At 33.2% G+C, this 24,574-nt stretch overlaps 1 protein-coding gene across 1 annotated transcript in view; it reads right to left on the bottom strand.

The window, feature by feature from the left end:
* LOC145247979 (protein SpAN-like) overlaps nt 1-24,574 on the bottom strand; it is a 301,691-nt gene that overhangs the window by 186,054 nt on the left and 91,063 nt on the right. Inside the window, exons 2-3 of the mRNA XM_080109637.1 lie at nt 12,067-12,138; nt 6,930-6,999 (exon numbers count right to left, since the gene is read on the bottom strand). Coding sequence (XP_079965763.1) covers nt 6,930-6,999; nt 12,067-12,132 — 136 coding nt within the window. The 5' untranslated portion in view covers nt 12,133-12,138. The remainder of the gene's footprint in view (nt 1-6,929; nt 7,000-12,066; nt 12,139-24,574) is intronic.

Genomic DNA, 24,574 nt, shown 5'->3' with positions numbered 1-24,574 from the left:
TCAGAGATATTATTTATAGTTCGTCCATTTCAGTTAGTATACATTTCCTTTACGCTTAATTAATTTACAATCATTAATATCGTTAAACAATTCCGTTTAAAACCGAAATTATGCCACCCAAACGAAGTAGAAACGAAAGTGAGGAAGAAAGAATGGAAAGATTGGAAGCTAATAGACTAAGAGTTGCTGCAATTCGCTCCAATGAAAACAATTCAGATAGAGAAAGACGTCTAGAACTTAACAGGATACGTCAAAGAGAAAGGAGAGCAAGACTGTCAGATTTGGAAAGAGAAACCCAACGTGAAGCTGACAGAACTAGACATGCTGTAAGGCGGTTAAATTCATCACAAGATGAAATTCAAGAAAGGCAAAGATATGCACTGGAAAGAGAAGCAATATTACGATCGAATGAATTATATGAGGTAAGTAGACGTACACAAGGTCAGTTGAGAGTGGCTCAACGACATCAGAATGAATCGGAAACCCAACGAAGCTTTCGCCTATACCAAGGGCAAAAACGAGAGGCTGCATGGAGAGAGAGTATGACTTTGCCCCAGCAATTGACAGAAAACGAGGCAGCTAGACAATGAATGACTGCTTTGAGACACCATGAAATAGAACACTGCAATAGAAAAGGATTGCTCTACAACAAAAATGACTCTCTCACTACAGCTGATATAGGAAAAATGGACAAAGTATGTCAACATTGCTCAGCTGTAAAATTTAAAGGAGAAACCCCTGGTTGTTGTTGTTCTTCTGGCAAAGTTGTGCTTGATAGCTTTCCACCACTGCCTCAGTTGCTTCAAGATTTGCTCTCCGGCAATGGTCCCATCTCTAAAGATTTTCTGCAAAATCTACGCAGTTATAACAATTGTTTTGCAATGACATCATTTGGTCACAAAATTGCGGCAGTACATGGGTGGAATCCTTCTTTTAGAATTCGAGGCCAGGTTTGCCACCAGATTGGGAGTCTTTTACCACCTGAAGATGAAACAGCAAAGTTTATTCAAGTCTACTTCTTGGATAGTCTGGAAGAGGAACTACATAATCGGGGACGTGACAGTAGACTCAATAGAGACATTCTCCAAAGTCTGACTGAATTTTTACATGAGAACAACAGCTTTATTTGTCAGCTGAAAACAACAAAGGAGAGGATTGAAGAAGAACACTTGGTAGAACATAAAGTTGTCATAAGGGAAGACCGAAGGCCGCAAGAAGAGCATCCACGGCGATTCAATGCTCCAACAACAACGTATGAGATTAGAATATTAATGGAGAATGAACCAACAGCTAACCGGGATATTGTCTTGTGTTTTAGAAATGATACATTAAAATGGATCTCCGAACTACATCCCCTCTACGATACTTTAATGTACCCGTTAATGTACCCCTATGGTTCTCCATCTTACAACATCTACATGAAGGCATCCAATGGGCGAAAAGTTACCCAACAGCAATTTTATTCGTACCATTTAATGACTCGGCCTGGAAACTATTTTCTCTGGTACCGAAGGCTATTTCAACAATGGCTGGGGGATGTGTACTGCAAGATTGAAACAGAACGTTTACAGTTCCTGAGGCGTGAGCAACAGACCCTGAGAGCTGACAATTATAGCAACTTGAGAGATTCAATTCTTAGGGAAGATGGGAATCCAGAACAGTTTGGTCAACGAGTTGTACTTCCGGCAACTTATACAGGAGGCCCTCGATACATGTTTGAGCGTCAAAGTGATGCCATGGCATATGTTCGGCGAATGGGCCGAGCCGACCTCTTCATCATGTTCACAACAAATCCAAAGTGGACAGAAATTACAGAAAATTGTCTTCAAGGACAAGACCCTCAGGATCGTCCAGATATTGTTGCCAGGGTTTTCAGGCAGAAGCTAAAAAAGTTACTTGAATTTATTAAAAAGGGAGGATTTGGCAGGTTGAGGGCTTTCCTGTACAGTATTGAATATCAAAAAAGAGGACTGCCGCATGCACACATCCTCACCTGGCAGGCCCCAGAGGACAAACTTCTACCAGAAAAAATGGATCTCTGCATATCTGCAGAGATCCCTGACAAAGAGGAAGATCCTGATCTTCATGCTAAAGTGATGGCACATATGGTGCATGGACCTTGTGGACCATTTAATCCAAATTGTCCATGTATGATTGACAACAAATGTTCCAAAAAATACCCAAAAGAATTTCTTCAGTGTACCAAGCAAGGCCAAGACTCTTACCCCAAGTACAGGCGAAGAAAACCAGAAGATGGAGGCCAGACTGGTACAATAAGGATGAAGAGAAATGGTCGGTATGTTAATCAAGAAATAACAAACCAGTGGATTGTTCCGTACAACAAGGTCCTCCTTCAGCAGTTCAACGCTCACATTAACGTAGAAATTTGCAGCTCGATCCAAAGCATCAAATATGTCCTCAAATACGTGAATAAAGGATGTGATCAAGCAGTGTTTGAACTACAAAGAACTGATGGAGCAGCTAACCAACAAGGCCAAGTACAAAGTCACATTGTGGATGAGATCCAGCAGTTCCAGAATGCAAGGTATGTCGGCAGTTCAGAGGCAGCCTGGAGGATATTGGAACATCCCATCCATGAACATTTCCCCCCAATTGTACAACTTTCTGTTAATCTTGAAAATGGGCAGCGTGTCATGTTCTCAGCTGATACTGCTCTGGAACGAGCCCAAGGTCCACCGCCTGCCACAACTTTGACAGCATTTTTTCAACTCTGCCATGAGGATGACTTTGCAAGGGGTCTCAAATACGTAGAAGTCCCTGAGTTTTACACTTGGAACAAATCGACAAAGAAATGGATGAGAAGAATGCGTGGGGTACAAGTTGAAGGTACTGAAAATGATGATGTATGGAAGGCACCATGCATTGGAAGAATCTACACGATTAGTCCAAAAGCAGGGGAGTGTTATTTCTTACGCCTGTTGCTCAATGAGGTTGCTGGTCCAACTTCATTTCAAAATTTGCGAGCATACAATGGTCAGGTGTTTGAAACATACAGAGCAGCGTGCCTTGCTCGAGGCCTTCTAGAAAATGACCATCACTTGCATCAAGCAGTAGGAGAGGCAAGTGCCACTCAATCACCTTCAAATTTGCGAAGCCTATTTGTGATAATTTTAACAGCCTGTGAGCCAAGAAATCCTCTTGAGATCTGGATGGCTTTTCGTGATGTAATATCTGAAGACATTCTTCACAGATACAGGCAAGAAGTTAACAATCCAGAAGCAGATTTTAATGAGGACATCTACAATAAAACTCTTTGTCTAATTGAAGAAAAAGTTCTCCTTATGTGCGGTCAACCATTGGCAAGCTATGGATTACCTGCACCAATGCAAGGGAGAGATGAAAGACTCGCGAGAGAGTATCAACGTGAAGTTACTTATAATCTTGAAGAACTTCCCTACAAGCAGAAAATATACAAGAAAAACTGACCGATTCTCAAAGAGAAGTTTACAATTCATTCATGGCAATGTTGGAAGCACAAGGTGAAATGAACAAAAACATGATGTTTCTTGATGCTCCAGGTGGTACGGGCAAGACTTTTGTAATCAATTTGATCCTTGCAAAGATTAGATCCATGAGAAAGATTGTGCTTGCAACAGCATTCAGTGGCATTGCTGCTACTCTACTACAAGGTGGCCGCACTCTTCACAGCACTTTTAAAGTACCCTTGGATACTCATCGAATGGATCAGCCAGTTTGCAAAATTACTGGTAACTCAGCCTTGGCAAATGTAATTAGAGACACCTCTGCAATCATTGTAGACGAAGCCCCAATGACGCACAAGAGTGCTTATGAAGCAATTGACCGAACACTGCAAGACATCACAGGAAACAAGAATCCCATGGGTGGCATTCCAACCTTATTTTGCGGTGATTTCCGTCAAATCCTCCCAGTGGTTAAAAATGGCACAAGGGCTAACATTGTCAATGCAAGTTTGAAACAATCCTATCTCTGGAGGCACGTTATAGTGAAGAGACTGACTACTAATATGAGAGCCTATATCTCTGATAACACAGCTGCAGCAGACTTCTCAAAATTGCTTCTCCAAATCGGTAATGGTCAGTTTCCTATCACTTCTTCACCTGACACAATTAAGATTCCAACTGCGCTTGGTAAATGTGTCGGTAATCAGAAGCAACTGAAAGACAAAGTGTACCCAGACCTGCAAAACAATGGAAAATCACCGGATTGGCTTGCTGAGAGGGCTATTATTTCGCCATTAAACAGCAATGTGAATCATTTGAACAATTCAATAATGGATGAATTTCCAGGAGACACAAAGCAATACAAGTCAGTTGATTCAGCTACTACTGAAGATGAAGCTGTTCACTACCCTGTGGAGTTTTTAAACTCTTTGGAGATATCTGGAATGCCTCCACACATTTTAAATCTCAAAATTGGATCGCCAATCATGATTCTTCGATCCTTGGAACCGCCAAAAATAACAAACGGAACCAGATGTGTTATCACCAGATTGCACACCAATGTACTTGAGGCCACCATTTCCTGTGGTCCCTACAAAGGCGAAACCGTTCTACTGCCAAGGATCCCCTTAGTTCCATCGGACTCAGTACTTCCATTTAAATTCCGGAGACTCCAATTTCCTGTGAAGGTGTGTTTTGCAATGAGCATAAACAAAAGTCAAGGTCAGACATTTAACACCATTGGCGTAGACTTGACATCAGACTGCTTCAGTCACGGTATGTTCTACGTCTCCATCAGCCGGACAGGAAGTTCAGAAAAACTCTACATTCTGGCTCCAAATCAAAGCAGCAGCAAAGTAGTTTACCCTGAGGCTCTTTAGTGAAAAGTTCGAGAAATGGATATGAGGAAAAACTGACATGATCTGATTGTGGTAAGTTTTTAGTATTGAATGTGCAAGATAAAATTTAAGCAAGAGTTGAAAATGACTTCAATGAAAAATTTACTATGTAACATCAAGTAACCTTCCTTTTTGATGAAAATGTTTTGTGAAGTTCCTGATTGAATTTCAGTCACTACAAGAGGTAGTTAAAATGTTAATCACCTTATGCAATCGTTGCTCTTACAACATCAACTTACTGGAAAGGTGCCCACAGATTTTGGTACCCGAGTGCGCAACAAAGCTCCGTGCGAAGCACGGGTATCTTTGCTAGTATATATATATATATATATATATATATATATATGTTCTATATGTATCATAAACGTTTTCGAGTCTCTTCTTCTTTTCTACAGTATTTTGCTCATTTGCTTTTTCAACTCGAGATGGTTCGACGAAGGATCGAAAACGTTCATTATACATATGGAACATATATTATGTTTTTATTAACATAAGAACGGTCATAAGAAAATGAGAAATAATAAAAAAGCTTTCAGTAAGATGAAGATTTCTGTTATTTTTAACAATGTAAGCTTAAATGAACAACATCATCAGAGGACAGAAACAAATATAATTTTCTGATTTATTTATGTCCTCTGATGAGAAGTATAGAAAGAATAGCATTCTTTGAAACTCTGCGGAATAAGGACTTTGTAACTTGTTTTTTTTTTTTTTAGTATTCAGTCGAACAATAAATTTGATTGTATAATTCAACTTACAGTTTTAATTTCTTTTCTCTTGTAATAAGCTCTGCTTTCTATTATTTGTGTATTGAGATTTTTTATTTGGTTGTGATTAAAATGTCTGTATATAAATACTTGATATTCATATTAGATCGAAGTGTACCATTGCTTATATTATTGTATCTCCTTTTATTTCAATATATATATATATATATATATATATATATATATATATATATATATATATATATATATATTAGCAGTTCCGCCCGGCTTTGCTCGGGCCCTATGTACTGTTCATAAGGTTATGTGCGTATGTATATATTAAAAAGTGTGAATATGTAAAGTAATGCCTTTCTGTATCATAGTCTTCCTGAACTACCATAGAGAAAAGACAGACAGACAGTTTATAGATATATAAGTAGATAGATAGATAGATTGGATGCAATATATAGTAATGATTTAAAATGTATTAAAAAATAGACTCATGCGCCACCACTTAGAATCGAAACCAAAACGTTCAGCTCACGTGTTATTTTTCCTCTGCCGTCAATGACTGATCCATGAAAACATGTTTACTGCAAGGCTAAAAATTAAAACATAAGCCAATAGCTACTACGTTATGCATTCGTAATGCCGGCGTTCGATCTTCACCAGGCAAATTTCATTTTTTTTATTTTCACACTTTTCCACCGATTTTTCCGGGCTAAAATCCAAATGTAATGTTTTGCATGGATTCAAATACCTTATATATCAAGTTTCATGTCTGTAGACCAAAAAGTCTAGGAGGAGTTTGGTAGGCAAACTTTGTTAAACAAAAATATATACGTATACAGAAATATATATGGAAACAATTTTGTGTCTACTATAAACTTTTTACGCAAATATTATGCAAGTATAAATCATGTAGAATATCTGCATGAATATAATTACACGTAATAGTTAACAAAAGATGATTATCCCATTAGAAAATCGAAAAAACTAATAGGGAATTAATTAAAATGAATGTTTAAAAGAATATGCAAATTAGCTAGATCTTTTGCTAGTGAATGCAATTCCACAACCAAGGTATAAGAAAATTGTATTTTCTTTTTAAATAAATGGAAAACAGGGTTTTAATATGAATATCAATATACACAAAAGAAAAACGAATTTATAGGAGTATATATATATATATATATATATATATATATATATATATATCCCTCCTCTTACTAATTCTCTCAATCTCAAACATTGCCTGTTATATCTATATTCATTTCTTTTTCGTTCTCTCTCTCTCTCTCTCTCTCTCTCTCTCTCTTTTGTTTATATACCGACTGCATATTTCGCATATTTTCCGACATTTTACGCATTCCGCTACTCACCCGAGTCTTTGCTAAACTGGAAAGGTACGACCCCGCCTGGCCATTGTTTCTCGGCGACTACCAATCTCGACTGAAAATATAAGTGTTAAAAAATTACAATAAAACAAAGCAGAAATCCAAACAAAGAAATTTAAATTTAATCATGTATTTTTCCACAATCGAAAACACACCGCAGACCACACGCACTAAGCTAGCCATTAGTCTCTTTGTATCTTCCACATTTTTCGGATATTACTGGTGTGACCGGACTGAAATTTTATAGTAACTTTTGTTACGACAAGGTGCAGTGAATTAAGTACTATGTTATCCATTCGATGGATAGTAAGAGATTAATAGGGATTAATTGGGATTAGTGACCAAAATACCACATTTACTCTAGAGGGTTTCTCGGAAAGAACTGAAAAGATCTAGCTAAAATTATGCACGATTAGGTGTAGCGAACTAATATTATGGTATCTGATGCGCAGATGATGTGAATTCGTATTTAATGCAAAACTGAGGAAAAACTCAACTGTACTAAATTATAAATTTCCTATAAAGCACTCATTCTAATTCAACAGGATATAAAATTTGTCATTTTATAACGCCCTACAAAGTGTAGTATATAAATAGTTTAGTATGTAAATATATTTATGGCATGTAAGGTACATGTTTCATCCTTACCGTCGTCAGGCTGAATGCACAGATATTTTCTTACTGTTTGTTTTATATGTCAATGTGTTGTTTAGTGAAGTTAACTAACCAATCAAAGTCGTTGTTATTTCTGTTCCCAAAGTAATATTTTAATTGCCTCATAGCTGAGATCCTCTCAAAAAAATGTCCTGCTGATATGTACTTGACGTCTTTTTCTGTTGTTTTGCTTCGTGAGAATTGACCTTATTTTAGAACATACGTGGTTAGAATTATTTATTTTCTATTAATTTTGCTACTTTAGATGTTGATTTAGTTTATTTTCCTGTTTTATTTTATGTTTGGGATTATTTTAAATTCAAATTTATTATATTCTTACAATTTATTTTATTTCACCTTTATAGTTTAGTAGGTTTTGAGATATTTAAAATTTGAAATTTTAAGCTTTTTGTTAAAGCATAAAAAACACCTACTGGCTCATAGTACTATTTTCCACCCAATTATTAGCGAGCGTCCACTATCACTGAATTTCCAATTAAGATTCAATCTTTATCTAATTGATTTCAAAACTTGCTCAACAGAAATATATTGAATAAGGAGAAAAGTAATTATACGAGGATTTCATGCAACGAACATTTATGTTATCTTTACACTTAATTGAAAATATTGGAAAAGTGTATTGATGTTAATTTTATAGAAATCATAAAATATATTTTTATATCTTGCATAACAAAAAGTACATAATGCAAAAAACATATAGTTCTTAATGAATCTTGCAATAAAATAGAGTGTCTTAAAGGAAGATTCACGATCTATATTACATAATCCGACTTGTCTTTGTTTGAAAAAAAATAGTTCGAATTATTCACATAATAAAGATAAACTATTGAATCAATAGAATGAAATACGTATTAGTTGTAAGCAAATCTTACATTCGTTTATTACATAACAATTAAAACATCTCTGGTTAAGTATACAGGTAATCTAAGTTTAAGTCATTGAATAATTGTAAATAAATGAATTGGTAATTTAAATTTATGATTTAGTGAAACGTTCTGTTGATTCTGGTATTTAGTATGTCAATCGAACTAATTAAGCTTATAATTAAATTCATAATAATTAATAAATAAAATATCTTATAATATCTTTCAATGTTTTAATACACGGTGAATTATAAAGTTTTATCACATTGGGCTACTTGTTTGATTTTCGTGTTAATTTGCATACTTGTGCAATCCTGACACAAATCATGGTTTTACTATTTATCCATGTATGTAATATACATTTTTAAGGTTGTTTAAATTTTGTAAGTATCCACGTAAGTATAGCACTATCCTTAATAAAAGAAACTGATTAAGATCTAATTTACTGTGCCTAATTGGAACGATTATCTCATCTAAATTGAAGCAACGCAAACAATCCAGTCCTTCGTATCCTTTATATCTAATTGCAACTATTAAAATAAGCAATAATGCCTACTAAAAAAATGAATGCATTAATAAAGACGTTAGATATTCGTGGACTGTAACGTAGATTCCACTAAGTATTTCTCTAATAGATCATACCACTGTTTCACGTACCATAATGCTCAATCATTCAAATATTCACATTTCACTTTCAGTAAATAGATGAGATTTTTCAACCATTAATACATGGTGGCCAACTTAAAAGTAGCCTAAAAATGTAATAGAGAGAACGAACATTCTTTTACTGTTTAAATAATCTGTGGCCTTGTTTAAATGGCCTCTAGTGTAATAAAGGATGCTGGAAGTGCTCCCCGTTGATATCTATGCATTTCTGGGCACGTTTACAACGTTTGCAGATACTGCCTGTAGATCCTTTCTAATGATTCTTCAGCGTTGGTAATGTTCCCCTTAAGTTGGTCTAGATTGTGATTCCTTTGCATAAGTTTTTTGTTTTAGAGTCTTCCAAAGATAAAAATCACATGATGGCAAGTCCCAGGAACATGGTGGCCATAATCCTTTGCTTATTATTCTCTCTCCTGTAAACATGACATAAATTTGTTTCAGTGATCTGTGAGACGTGTGGCATGTAGTGGCATCTTGTTGGAAAAGAATTGCATTTTGTCTTGTGGCGTCAGTTGGTCGTTAAGAGGAAGATTGGAGATATCTGGCTACTTTTCAGTAGGCCACCCTGCATTGGCAAATTACCTAATTTACCTAATAATCTAAACTATAACTCCTCCCCTCCCTGATTATTAACTATATAAACCCCGCACTAGCACCATCTTTAACGTTTCCTAATCGAACCTTATTTTAATGTATACATACATACATATATATATATATATATATATATATATATATATATATATATATATATATATATACTGCGTGTCAAATTATTAAGGAGATAACATATTTTTACGAGTTTCAGAAACTTACCCGTAATTTCGTATCAAAAGCTTCGGAAACTTTGGCAATGCTGAGCTGTGCATACTGTTAAATTTTCGTACTGTTCCGCGCAATGTAAACAACTTGCCATCATAATTGCTGAATCCACGGTATTTGAGGTGTGTGGAATTATTAATAAGGCAGTTTGTTTCGTCAATAAAATGGGTCGTAAAGGTGGGTTGAGTAGTTCTGAACAGAGTATCATTACAGAACAGCTAGCAAAAGGTAAAGCTACCCTCGAAATATCGAAAATGATAGGAAGATACCAACAAACTGTGAAGAACTTTGTCAAGAAGCCTACAAAGGTACGTAAGAGAGCTGATAAAGGTAAATCAAGAGCTGTTTCCCGCTGTTCTCTACTCCAAATTAAACGTGAAGTTGTTAAGAACCCTGATCAGACAAGTCGAAAAATCTGTGACCAAGCCGGATTGAAGAATGTCTCAAAAAGTACTCGATGTCGCCTTCTGGAAGAAGTGGCACAGTTTATTATGTCTGTGACAAACCCTTCATTAAAGCAATATCATATACAAACCGATTGAAATGGGCAGAGGACAACATAAAAACGGGTTTTCCAAAGTTTTGTTAACGGATAAAACGGATAAAGTGTGTGTCACTCTTGATGAACCAGATAGCTGGAGCAAGGGATGGGTCCTAGATGGCTGACATCGTTATTAGCGTTTAAGGCGCTAAAAGTGGTGGTGGGATAATTATTTGGGCTGAGATTATCGGAGGTACGTTACATGAAGAGTCTCAGAAGGCGTAAAAATGACGTCAAATGCTTACATAGCTTTTCTGAAAGACCACTTTGAACAATGGCTGAAGAAGCAAAGGTTGACGTTCAGAAGAACCATTTCTTATGCAGTATAATGCTCCATCGCAAGCAGCAAACAAAAGCAAAGAGCATTTGCAACAACTGGGGTTCTCTGGGCTACGGAAGATGGAGTGCCCTGCGAATTCACCAGATTTGAACCCAATTGAGAACCTTTGGAGTATCATGAAGCGACGGCTCTATGCAAGTGGACGCCAATTTAAAGGCAAAGATGAGTGGTGGAATGGTCTCCAAGAGGTATTGCGAGAAATAACTGTTGACGAAATCACAAATTTGACTAATTCTGTGGACAAACGTCTTTTAAAAGTCATTCATAAAAAACGTATCGCTTATCCTTTCCTAATTATGTCAACGTAGAAATTGCTATGTAGTTATTGTGTTCTAATCATTTTCCTAGTTCATTTAATGTTTGAAAAATATTTTCAATAAACAAGCTATGAGTATATTGTTTTTTTCTCAACCTTGTTAATAAACTGACGCACTGAAACCAACAGATATTATTATCTTTGCCATAGTTTCGCTAATACTGCTTAAAATACTTTTATTTTCTGACTGGAGCATTGTAAGCACTTTCTCAAAGGTTCATGGATTTTTATTCACTCGTCCCTTACATATTTAAAAAATGTAAATAATTTGATACGCAGTATATATATATATATATATATATATATATATATATATATATATATATATATATATACATATATATAAGAACAAGTAGTTAATAAAACATGTTTAAAACGCTTTGAAAACGAGTTAAAAACATATTTAATTTTAAAAAGGAAGCACAAAGTAAGTGGATAGTCCTTAATCCGCGGAGTTTCGATGAAATACTTCCCTTATATATATATATATATATATATATATATATATATATATATATATATATATATATATATATATATATATATATATATTTCCTTATAATATATATATATATATATATATATATATATATATATATATACTAGCACGTTTTTTTTTACTCCGTCGCCTTTTCTCATCCTCGCTTAATGTAATAGATTCAAAAGTTAAAACTGACTGTATGTACGGATTTTTAGGATAACCTTGTACAAGTCTTAATAAGTGATTTGGTCGCAATAAAACGTTCGGGATCAAGTTAACTTTAAATTATTGCAGTTTAATACTTACAAAGTTGCCTATTAATTTTGATACGTGAATGCAACCACAATACTTTCCCTGCGATAAACCAAAGAAAACTTCATTATTTTGCATATTTTATATATAATCGCGATTTACTTACTGTTGGTAACAAATTCGAAACACTTATTATGTTTACGAGCAGGAGTTCTATGTGTGTCAACTTCATTTCATTCTGAAAAGAAAATTATAGTAATTTTATTGTGATGCACAAATACAAAATCATAGACACAACATTACAATACAAATGCAAAAATTAAAAATACAAAATCACAAACACCAAATTATAAATGCAAAATAGCAAATAAAAACATTTTCAATACAACATTAGAAATACAAAATTACAAATACAAAATTTAAAACACAAAATCACACATACAATATTACAACACAAAATTACAGATATAAAATGATAAATGCAAACTTTAAAACGGAAAACTACAAGAGAATTAAAACTACAAAATGACAAGGAGAAAATTACAAATAAATTACAAATAGAAAAATAACAAATACAACATTACAAAGAAAATTACGAATACAAAACTTAAAATACAAAAGGCCCTGTCGGTGGGGCATTAGAATACGGGTCCTGTATATGACCTTAAACTATATCCAGTGGTGAGGCCCCAGCTTGTGGGTTTTGGGGAGTGTGGAGCCACCCTTTAATTACCATTGCTCCCAGGTCCACTGTGACTCGGAGTGGTAGTACCTGTTAGGGTCCCAACTATGGGTTAAATAGAAACAGACTTGAAAGCAACAAATATATTCTATTAAAAAATATTTCTTCAAAATCTTTGGATTCGGCATTAAATAACCTGAAAAGCATCTAGCCTTCCCAAATAGTCACCCATCCTGTACTGGCCAGACTCAATGTTGTATAACTTCGGTGATCTGATGTGGATATACAAGCAATAAAAGTCCATATTATAGTGATAAGACATCGTATGTGTTATAAAGAACTAATGTAAAATAATTTAACACCAATTGTTAACTGGGAAATTAAGAAAAATCTGTCAATAAATTTTCCGTGCTTTCTCTGCTGGAATGAAAAACTGTTTATTACGAAATTTAAGAGTATGTAGCTCTGAAAAAACAAAAAACAAAAAAAAGACAAGAGACATCAATTAATTGTAGCCATTATAAATCGCATCCCCTAAGCCACTTGCTTACTCCTCCCTCTTAATCTACTATTAGAAAATTTTAATCTAACCTAGTTCTTGTTCTACCTACATTAATATCTTGTAGTACATCTCCTATTTACTGAATCTTCATAAATTAGTGAATTTAATTTACTTATGACTCTGCTATCTTTATTGTCGCTTTATACTATCTGTTTATTACCTATATTATTGGCCCTGGATATGACCTTAAACTATATCCAGTGGTGAGGCCCCAGCGTGCGGGCTTTGGGGAGTGTGGAGCCACCCTTTAATTGACATTGCTCCCAGGTCCACTCTGACCCGGAGTGGTAGTACTTGTTAGGGTTCCAACTATGGGTTAAATAGAAACCGACTTGAAAACAACAAATATATTCTATTAAAAAAATTTTCTTCAAAATCCTTGGATTCGGCATTAAATAACCCGAAAAGGGTTGATATGCCGTAAAACAAAAGCAACCAACCAACCAACCAACAAATGCAAAAATACAAATACGAAATTAAAAATAAAAAAATCACAAATACAAAATTATAAATACAAAATTATAAATACAAAATTAACATTCAAATTTTTATACGATCAATCACAGATATAAATCATAAATACACATATTAAAATAATTACATTACAAATACACATAATAAATTTTAAAACTTGAAAATACGAGGAACATGTACAAATGAACAAATAGAACAATAGACATATATCTCAAATACATAAATAAAAAAGAAATACACACATATGAATATAGGGATGCGTCGATAGTACTACACACATTCATGTACACAAACACACAAATTCATAAATAGCAAAAAATACTAATCATCAGATGCGTAAGTACAAAATGCAAATTAGAAAACTTAAGTATAATAATAATAAACTACTAATAGGCAAATGAAGGCACACAAATATAAAAGTACAAATAAATAAACTAAGGATTATAAATTAACAATAATAATACACTAATTACTAATACATATATGTAAATGTTTAAATACGGATTCCTAAATACAATAATATTAAAATACAAATAGAAAATATAAAAATACAAATAAATAAATACACAATTTTACATGAACTATAATAATATACTAAGTACTAATACATATATGTAAAAGTGAAAATACACATTCCTAAATACAATAATATAAAAATACAAATACAATAATATAAAAATACAAATTACAATAATATAAAAATACAAATACAATGAACACACAAATATAAATTAACAATAATAATATACTAATTACTAATACATATATGCAAATGTTAAAATACGTATTCCCAAATGCAATAATAGTACAAATATCGTATTAAACAAAGGCGAATAGACAAATACATAAATATAAATACAAAAATGCGATAAACAATTACACAAATTCACAAATAAACAAAACATATATGCAAATAAACAAATAAAAAGTAAACACAAATACATTAATACAATGTATATACGCGAGTAACAAACACAAATAAAATTATGCAAATATACATGTAAACAAATACATAAACACAAAATACCCATACATTAATACAATACGCAAATGTAAACATTTAAATACACAAACACAATTATGCATAAATGTTGTCCCACAAATAAAACGAAGCAAATAAAATTGCACATATATACACAAATATGAGTGTAAAATTACACAATTGCCAGGATGTAATTTTTTAGGGTATTTTGTTTACTGCGAAATAAAATGGTCGTCACCCTAAATACGCCAAATCTTTTATGAAATGATAAAAGTATCTTGAGTGCCTACTGGAGAGAACTTGAATCTTTGCTGGAAAAAAACTGGAATCTTTGCTGCAGAAAACTTAAATCCTTATTGGTAGAAACTTGAAGCTTTACGGGAGAAAACTTGAATTTTTACTGTAGGGAATTTGAATCCTTACTGGAGTAAACTTGAATCCTTACTAGGGAAAAATTGAATACCTACTGAGATAAACTTGAATGCCAACTGGAGGAAACTGTATGGTCTACTGAAGAAAAATCTGAATCCTTGCTGAGGTGAGCTAGAATACCTACTGGAAAAACTTGAATGGTTACTGAATAGAACATTAATTCACACTGGATACCACTTGAGCGCATGCTAGAAAAAAAAACGAGAAAGGATACTGGGGGAAACTTGAATGCTTGCTTGAGAAAACTTAAATGACTAATTGATAAAACTTGAAGAAAACTATGCATACTAGAAAAATTTTGAATTCTTACTAGAGAGAACTTGACTGCCTACTGGAGAGAATTTAAATGCAAACTGGAGAGAACGTGTATGTCTACTGGAGAAAATTTGAAAGTTCACTGTAGAAAAAGCGTGAATGCCTTCTAAAGAAAACTTCTATGTCTAACGGAAACAACTTTATGCTTCCTGGAGAAAATGCCTACAAAGAGAACTTTAATGACTATTGGAGAGAATCAGTATGCTTAATAGATCCTATTCTAGATCATCTAAAGTTTCTCTGATATCGTTCACTCTCGTTAAGTGATGTTGGTTATAATAACAACGCTAAGCTGGCTACTCTACCAGACTAGTTGAATTCTTATGTTGTTTCCAGATAAAAAACAAAGATATACTATAACGTAGTTAAGTGTTCAATAAGCAAGAGAATTTATTACATATATAAATCCGTAATCCTGTCTGTTTATTTGTTTGTTCACAATTTGATTAATATATACAAAAGTTTCCTTACTTTACTCTTCCATTTATTTCTATATATAGCTTCATTCTTGGAAACAAGATACAATAAAAGGATTATGTCATTTGCATATGACATTAAGAAAAATCGATTTTATTAAATAGCGGTATCTTAATAATGTTTCTAGCGAGAGAATTGTTTTCAGTGTTTTATTTAAAATTGTTTTTAATACATTTTAAACAATAATTATATTGATAACATTTATTTTTTGGGGAATTATTATTTCAACATCGAATTTTGGAAAAAACTTTTAGAGTTATTTGCCCCTTAGAATCTTCCGATCATTTCATTTGTTTGTTGTTATTATTCTTTAAACAGCTATACAGAAATCGCAAATTTTACGATGTGACCCATCGTTGTTTAATACCTAAAAAAAATAGGATCTACTGCCCCCCTCTGAATTCCACAATTTACACTTTTCTTTCTGTTTCTTTCACGTTAATCTCATCGATTATAAACTTTAATTTCTAATTAAAAAAAAAGGTAAATTTTTACGACATGACTCAGCGTCTCTTAACCCCCCAAAAAATTAGGACCTACTTTTGGGGGCCCTAATACGTTTAAACAATCTTTATAAATAATATGAAAGAAGTAATTTCGAAAAAAAGAAAATTAACATTTTAAAGTGGAGGATCACTTTTCTATATAAATTTAACGTAAAAATGAACACCCATTTTTGGCCACAAAGCATTCAACGAGATATATCATCTCTAGTATTTTTTTTTTTTTTTTTTTCAAATTAAGCGATCGAGATGGATGGGGCAAAACATGACAAATACAGTTTTTTCGTTTGGTGGGCGTGGGAATTACATTTGAAACATAAAATAATTATAAATTTAATTAATTTTTATGACACCATTCTGTACCTTCACCTTACACTTTTATAAACAAAATGAACCCCAGTATATGACAAATTTATTTTTGCTATTTTGGAGGGAGATTACATTAGAAGCATAAAATGATGAAAAATTTAATTTAATTGTTTTGAAATTAATTGTTTGGAAATTAATTGTTGATTTTTTTAGGAGTTCAATCTACTTGGTTATTTTTATTTATTTATTTATTTTTGCGATCACGCGGGCATTCGCTGTTATCTTTAGTGAAACAAAAGTTCCAATGATTTATTTTTAATTATTTATTTTTAGGGTGGGTATTTATAGTACTCAATATCCGGGAAATAGTTTCTTCTATCTGTATCCATTCTGCCGAAATATCTAATGGAGAGGGTATCAGGTACTTCTTCTTTTAAGGAACGATTAAATTTACATGTTTTTATCCGTTCTTTTATTTATGGAATTGTTGTGAGGGTATCCATGTTACCCATGATGAAAATGATTAGTGTAGCAGGTGTGTTCCAAACGGAACTGTATGTAAACCCAGGCAACGCTGGGTACTCATGCTAGTAATTAATATTATTACCTTTTTTACTAACTCAACGTTCGAAACCTAACGGTTACTTTGATGGAATAGTTTTATATCTATGTATATCATATAGAGATTAAGTGTAAGCCGCAGAAAGGAGCTCCTGGGTTTTTTAAAACTTCGACTGAATTAAAATGAAACAAAAGAAATATTAATCCAAATATCATGACGCGATCCCAATATCAAGAAATAAGACCATCAGAGAACCTCCATCACGAAACTGGCCAAACATTTTGGTCAAGACTACCTTACATACGAGTCAGACTCAGAAAAAATGCATGCTACAGAAATAGGTCATAGAATCTCCAAAAGTACACCAAGACTCCCTATTGCGAAATAAACCTGGAAGAATGAGCTGACCAAGTACTTTCTGAGTGAATTCTCCTAGAACTATATAAACAAGGAAGACTGGCAAACAAGAGTGTCGCTTTACTATGGTCATGAGTTTGCACAAGATCAAGTCTTTTTTTATAAAGGAGTCACCACTTATGAAGGCACGGAGGCAACTCGAGGATAAGAATTAATGAGTGTACAGTGGTTAAGGGGAACATGTCATAGCAATCGTCAGTAGTGGAAATCTGGTAAACTGTATTAATCAAGAATTCGTTCACGTTGGATTTGATGACAGCCATATTGTAGTTAGTTAGAAAGCAGAAAAGCGAAACAGAGTTCCACATGTGTGCAATTCTGAAAAAGAAGCTTTGTTCATGGAATCTACGTTTAGGTTTACGAAGAGATAATGAGTAGGGGAAAATATTAGTACTGGTTTCAGGTAGACGAGTGTTTTTCGTGAAAGTTAGAACAGGTGGAACCATAGACTGGAGTTCAGACGAGCACTTGCCTTAAAAATAATGATAAAGTAGAGACAAGCTCTAAACGTCTCTCCTGTGAGAAAGAGGTCGCAGGGAAGAGAAAATGACATCCCCCCACTAGGCTACGAAGTCTATTTTGAACTCTGTCAAGGCAGGATAAGCTACTTCTAGCAGCTTATCCTGCCCAGATATGACAACAGTACTCCATCCTTGGCCGTACTTTGCTCTTATACAGGGAAAGAATTACATCAGTAGTGAGATATCTACTGGAGCGGTAGAACGATCTCACCTTTTTCCCAGTAGCTCTGGCAAAGGATTTGATGTACCTGTTCCATCTCAGATCAGGAGTAAAAGTCAGACCTAAAAGTTTGTCTAAACATGGAGCCTCCCCAAGACGAGAGCTATTCATTTCGATTGATGCCAGAAGAGGATCATAGCGTGATGATAGAAAGATAATTTTTCAAGAAATTTAGCATTAATTTTAATAACACATTTTACCGATTTCTACTAATGTTCAAAACAAACGTTATGCAAATTTTCATCATACATTATACACTAATTTTCAAAAAACACATTTAGCAATTTTTTCACAAAATATTGACACTAATTTTGATAACACATTTTACAATAGTTTTTAAAATCTAATTCACACTCATTTTGAAAACATATTCAGCACTTATTTTCATAACATATTTTACACTAATGTTTTTAACACATTTTCACTTCTTTTATTCTCAAAGTACACATTTTACACTTATTTTCAAATTACATATTTTACACTTATTTTCAAATTACATATTTTACACTTATTTTCAAATTACACATTTTACACTTATTTTCAAATTACACATTTTACACTTATTTTCAAATTACACATTTTACACTTATTTTCAAATTATATATTTTACACTTATTTTCAAATTACACATTTTACACTTATTTTCAAATTACACATTTTAAACTTATTTTCAAATTACACATTTTACACTTATTTTCAAATTATATATTTTACACTTATTTTCAAATTACATATTTTACACTTATTTTCAAATTACACATTTTACACTTATTTTCAAATTACACATTTTACACTTATTCTCAAATTACACATTTTACACTTATTTTCAAATTACACATTTTACACTTATTCTCAAATTACACATTTTACACTTATTCTCAAATTACATATTTTACACTTATTTTCAAATTACACATTTTACACTTATTTTCAAATTACACATTTTAAACTTATTTTCAAATTACATATTTTACACCTGACACAAATTACAAAAACATTAAAATTAACATATTTTACAGAAATTTTCTAGACAATTACAACACATTTAAACTAATTTGCAAAGCATATTATACGTAACTTTTTAAAACGCATTTTACACGAATTTTTTAAACATATTTTACACTAATTTTCGAAACACAATACAATTGTTTTCACACATTTTACAGTAATTATTCTGTTGTGGTGGCACCCACTCATTTACATATGTCGATAATATTACACATAAATAGCAAGACTCGGTTAGTCTGAGTGTGTGTTAACCAGAAGCAACCGAAGGCCGAGGCGAGAGCAGATATGTTCTCCAGCCAAGTCTCTCTTACCTGACAACCATTATGTAAATATAGTGTAAATATACTTTTCCTAATACACTTCTTATTGATCTACCTTTGCTTGTTGAGTCTTCATTTGTATTGCCTTATACGTTATTTGGTTCAACCTGCAAACATAACAGTTGGCGACGAAAATGAACGCCAACATAACATATTCTTAAACATTTTCAAAACATAATTTACACTAATTTTCATAACATATTTAACACTAATTTTTTTTAACACAGTGTTCACTAATTTTCATAGCACATTTACAGTAGTTTTTCTAAACACACTTTATACTAATTTTTATGATACATTTTACGCTGTCATAACACATTTTTCACTTATTCTTTTAACGCAGTGTACACTAACTTTCATAACAAATTTTACACTAATTTTTAATAATACATTTTACACTAATTGTCATAGCATATTGCTCTAATTCTTTAAACATAATGTACAATAATTTTGAAAACACATTTTGCACTAATTTTCCATACATATTTCACAATAATATTCATAACACATTTATACTAATTTTATATATAGTACTTTTGGAATTTCCATAACGTGTTTTAGTCAATTTTTCCACTAAATACCATAAAACATTTTACACTATTTTCATAAACCATTTTACTTTTTATAATATTTGCAACGCATTTTACATTTTAGTTTTTTATTAATTACTTCTACTTTTAGGGAAACGCAAAGAACTTTTCTTTCCGCTAAATAGTTTTATTTATGACGAAAACCTGGAATGACCTTGTCATTTGTAAGAGTATCAAGTTCTTCAAGCACCCAGAGGTGGGGTTCAGAAGTCAACCAGTCACAATTCTTTCCCGACTGCCACACCTTCCCAGGAGCACTTAAACGTCCCTTTCGCACCCACTACATATTTTCAGCTTGAATAATAACAGGGACTTACAATAGCACCGCTTTAAAACACTCCACCAACACCACCAACAACAGTATCAACAACTTGTAAGAGAGCCTTTGAAATTCATACAGTTACGGGAAAAAGTAAAAGAGGAAAGAAAAAAAGAGGCAACACAAGAAACAACGTACGAAGACCTCAATTAGGCCAGCAAGAAACGAAAAGAAGATTGCCACTTGAGTTTTTCCTCTTCAGAAAACACTTTAGGTCGCCATTTTGTTTTGCGTTTCGGGGTATAACGACTGCACCCTTATTTGAATATGAGTTGAAAATAAAATAAAATCTTTATTGCTTATTCACTTTGACTTAAAATCGTACATGCTTATATGATATTTGAATAAGAGATGTGCTCGTCTGAGCTCCAATCTATGGTCCCCCCTTGCCAAACTTTCACAAAAACACTCGTCTAGCCAAAACCACTATCAATAATTTTCCACACTTTTTATCTGTGCCTAAACCTAAACGTGGGTTCCATGAACAAAGTTTCTTTCTTAGAACTGCACGCATGTAGAACTCTCTTCCGTTTGCCTGTTTTCCAGCTCACTACAATTTGATTGTCTTCAAGTCCAATGTAAACAAGTTCTTGATGAACCGTCCCCCTAAATGATCCAATGAACCAAATTTCCACAACTTATGTTTTTTTTTTGTTTTTTTTTTACATTTTCACCCCAAACAAGGCAAATTGCCACTTTGGCGTAGGGGGCTACTATCACGGGCAACAACTACTGGGGTACTATGTAGGGATTTGGGCAGCAAGGTGTCGGTTCACGTTACACTTGAACTTCTGCACGTCAGTACTGTTGGAGAAGCAGGGACCTGGAATGGAATTCCAGAGTCTAGCGGTTCTGGGGAAGAAACTATTGGAGTAAAAAGATCTTTTACATCTAGGGATCTCTACAGTGTGGGGGTGGGATTTAGCAGCCTGTCGGGTTTGTCGAGGGTGCTCACGTCGTGGGGGCACAAGTGATTTCCTCGAGTGGCCTCCGAGCCTTGATAAGTCGCGATTTATGTATTAAAAAAAAGATATGAATAGTTCGAATGACGAACGCGATAAACAGCACTTTGGAAATGGCGACGCTAACACTAGAACAACTTTTACATTTCGACGCTCAATCACTCGGCAACAATCATATTTGACATCATGTAATTCTGGCAAATTGTTATTCATGCTTTCAATTAAGATTTTATTCGAAGTGAAGATTTATTATTTCTTTTATTGGAATCCTTTGAGATTAGCAATTTGTGTATTTATCGATTTCTTTATTTGCGAACTGTCATGCCCATCTTTAAAGTTATTGTTTCACGACGTTTCGGCTAACTATTCCTCTGGCCTTCGTCAGGTGGTTAACTGCGACGGGATAGAAAGTTTGAGGCTCTTAACTGTATCCCCAGTAATTACTGCCTTCTATAGTTGTTGGCGTCTCACCGCGTTTTTAGCTAAATAATCCTCTGGCCGTGGCACAGTGGATAAAGACATTGAGGATATACGGTTTTAGGTTAACATTGTCTGAAGATAACGGTTTCAATCATACCCAACGCCGGCTATAGAATTAATGTGCCAAAACGTTGTGAGACGACAACAATCTATTTTAATTAATAGGATCTCTAGTCGACTAAATTTCCGCTATGGTTCTCTTCTTTACAACATATATATATATATGTGTGTGTGTGTGTGTGTGTGTGTGTGTGTGTGTGTGTGTGTGTGTGTGTGTGTGTGTGTGTGTGTGTGAGTATGCGTGCATGTGTACATGTATGTGTACAGGCCATTTCAAATTTTCTAGCACATGTTAGAAAAATGTGCAGTAGTACTGACGCACTTGTAAATATAAGGACACACACAGACATATATTTATATATGTATATACAGACACATTTGTATATATGTGGGGGGGTACGTGCGTGTGTTTACATATTCAGTTAGCTATGCATTTAGAGCCTAAATTATCAGGAGTGTTTGAAAAACTGAAGTGGGTTAATAATTTAGAGTAATTAACTGTGTGTGTAGATAAATACTTGCGGCTCATAGCATCGTATTCACACAAACACTCCCTACACACACATCTCACACACACACACACACATATATATATATATATATATGTATGTATGTATTAACTCTTTTTGCAAGAGGCGTCTACAAAATAGCTCTTTAGCAAGAAACACAATCTGCCACGCCATATTATATACCAACAAAAACAACCAACAAAAGCTACCGACAAAAGAAACCAACAAAACTAATCAACAAAAAACAACGAACAAAAACAACTAACAACAAAAACAACAACAAAAACTGAACAAAAACAAAAACAGAAACTGAACAAAAGAAGCAGCATTTGATTAAGAACTATAATATAACGATGAAAACACATCTAATATTAAAACACAAACATTTCATCCGATCGGGAAACATGTAACCAAAATGGACTGCGAAAATGCTTCTATACAATCTGAACATAATTTTAAATATATTTTAATTATTTTACACTTTGAATAATTTCTGAAGAGGACGCTACACACAGAACATCTGAAACGCGTAAAAACTATTTCAATGATTTCAAAACATTATTACAATGGCTAAATATGATACCTTTTTGTATGAAAAATCAAAACAGGGAATAATAAAATAATGTTAAAAAATACATAGCATTGTTGGTGACCTTTCTTATATATATATATATATATATATATATATATATATATATATATATATATATACCATTATTGAATCGCTTTTGGGGACATAAGAACAATTGTCGTTCATCTATACTTAAATAGAAATCATTAAGATATGCTGATATGTGTAATTTATATTTTGGACGAGAAATATAAAATGTTTCACTTTAAGTTATAAAAAAATTAATTTTTTAAACTAAAATAAACATTACTTTGGAATAACTAATTAAAAAATGCGCTTAAATAAGAAGGTCGTTTTAGAAAGCTTACGAAATAGCAAAATTTGTCGAGTGCAATTAATATAAACTTTAACCTTATGAATCTAATATATAAAGTAAATCCAGACGAACTCTTTTTTATTGAATAGATTTTTAAAAACAAGTCACTTGAAAAAATGATTTATGCAAGTTGGTATTAAAATATATTTTCATTTGATTTATTTGATTTCAATATTTAGACTTAATTATTAGTTTTTGTAATTGGTGTGGTGGCACCCACTCATTTACATATGTAGATAATATTACACATTAATAGCAAGACTCGGTTAGTCTGAGTGTGTGTTAACCAGAAGCAACCGAAGGCTGAGCCGAGAGCAGATATGTTCTCCAGCCAATACTCTCTTACCTGACAACCAGTATGTAAATATACTGTAAATATACTTTTCCTATTACACTTCTTATTGATCTACCTTTGTTTGTTGAGTCTTCATTTGTATTGCCTTATACGTTATTTGGTTCAACCTGCAAACATAACAGTTGGCGACGAAGATGAACGTCAAACATAACAGTAATAGAAAGGCGGCGGAGGATTTATTTCTCTCTTTATTACAATATACTCTTACTATCACAATGAACACTGCAAAAACATTTTTATAGAGTACAGTTTTCGATGATCACCATATCATTTTTTAAATATTTATCTATTTAAGCTGCGAGAGTTATTTCCCCCTTGAAGCTATGAGAGTTATTTCTCGTTTAATTTTCATAGATGAAGATATATAGTTTATGATTCCTTAAAACCCATATATGGTTTACTTTATTTTATTTGGTATATCTTAAATAGTATGTGATAGACCCCTTCGCCTGGCAATATGTTTCAACCTGGCAACGACCGGTAAATACAGATAGCAACAAATAAAGCCCATAAATCATTACACTACACGTCTGGTCCTTCGTAGGTGCTTTTAAATTTGGCATCACACCGTTTCTTCCTTTAAATCACATTTGATTTTATTACTGCAATTAAACCAGAAAACTGAAACTAGATACAAAATGGATCTTTGAAATTATCTATTGTTGACT

Source organism: Euprymna scolopes, chromosome 26, assembly GCF_053919585.1.
Source record: "Euprymna scolopes isolate OS-2025 chromosome 26, ASM5391958v1, whole genome shotgun sequence".
Lineage (NCBI taxonomy): Eukaryota > Metazoa > Mollusca > Cephalopoda > Sepiida > Sepiolidae > Euprymna > Euprymna scolopes.
This window is presented reverse-complemented; position numbering and strand designations above follow the sequence as displayed.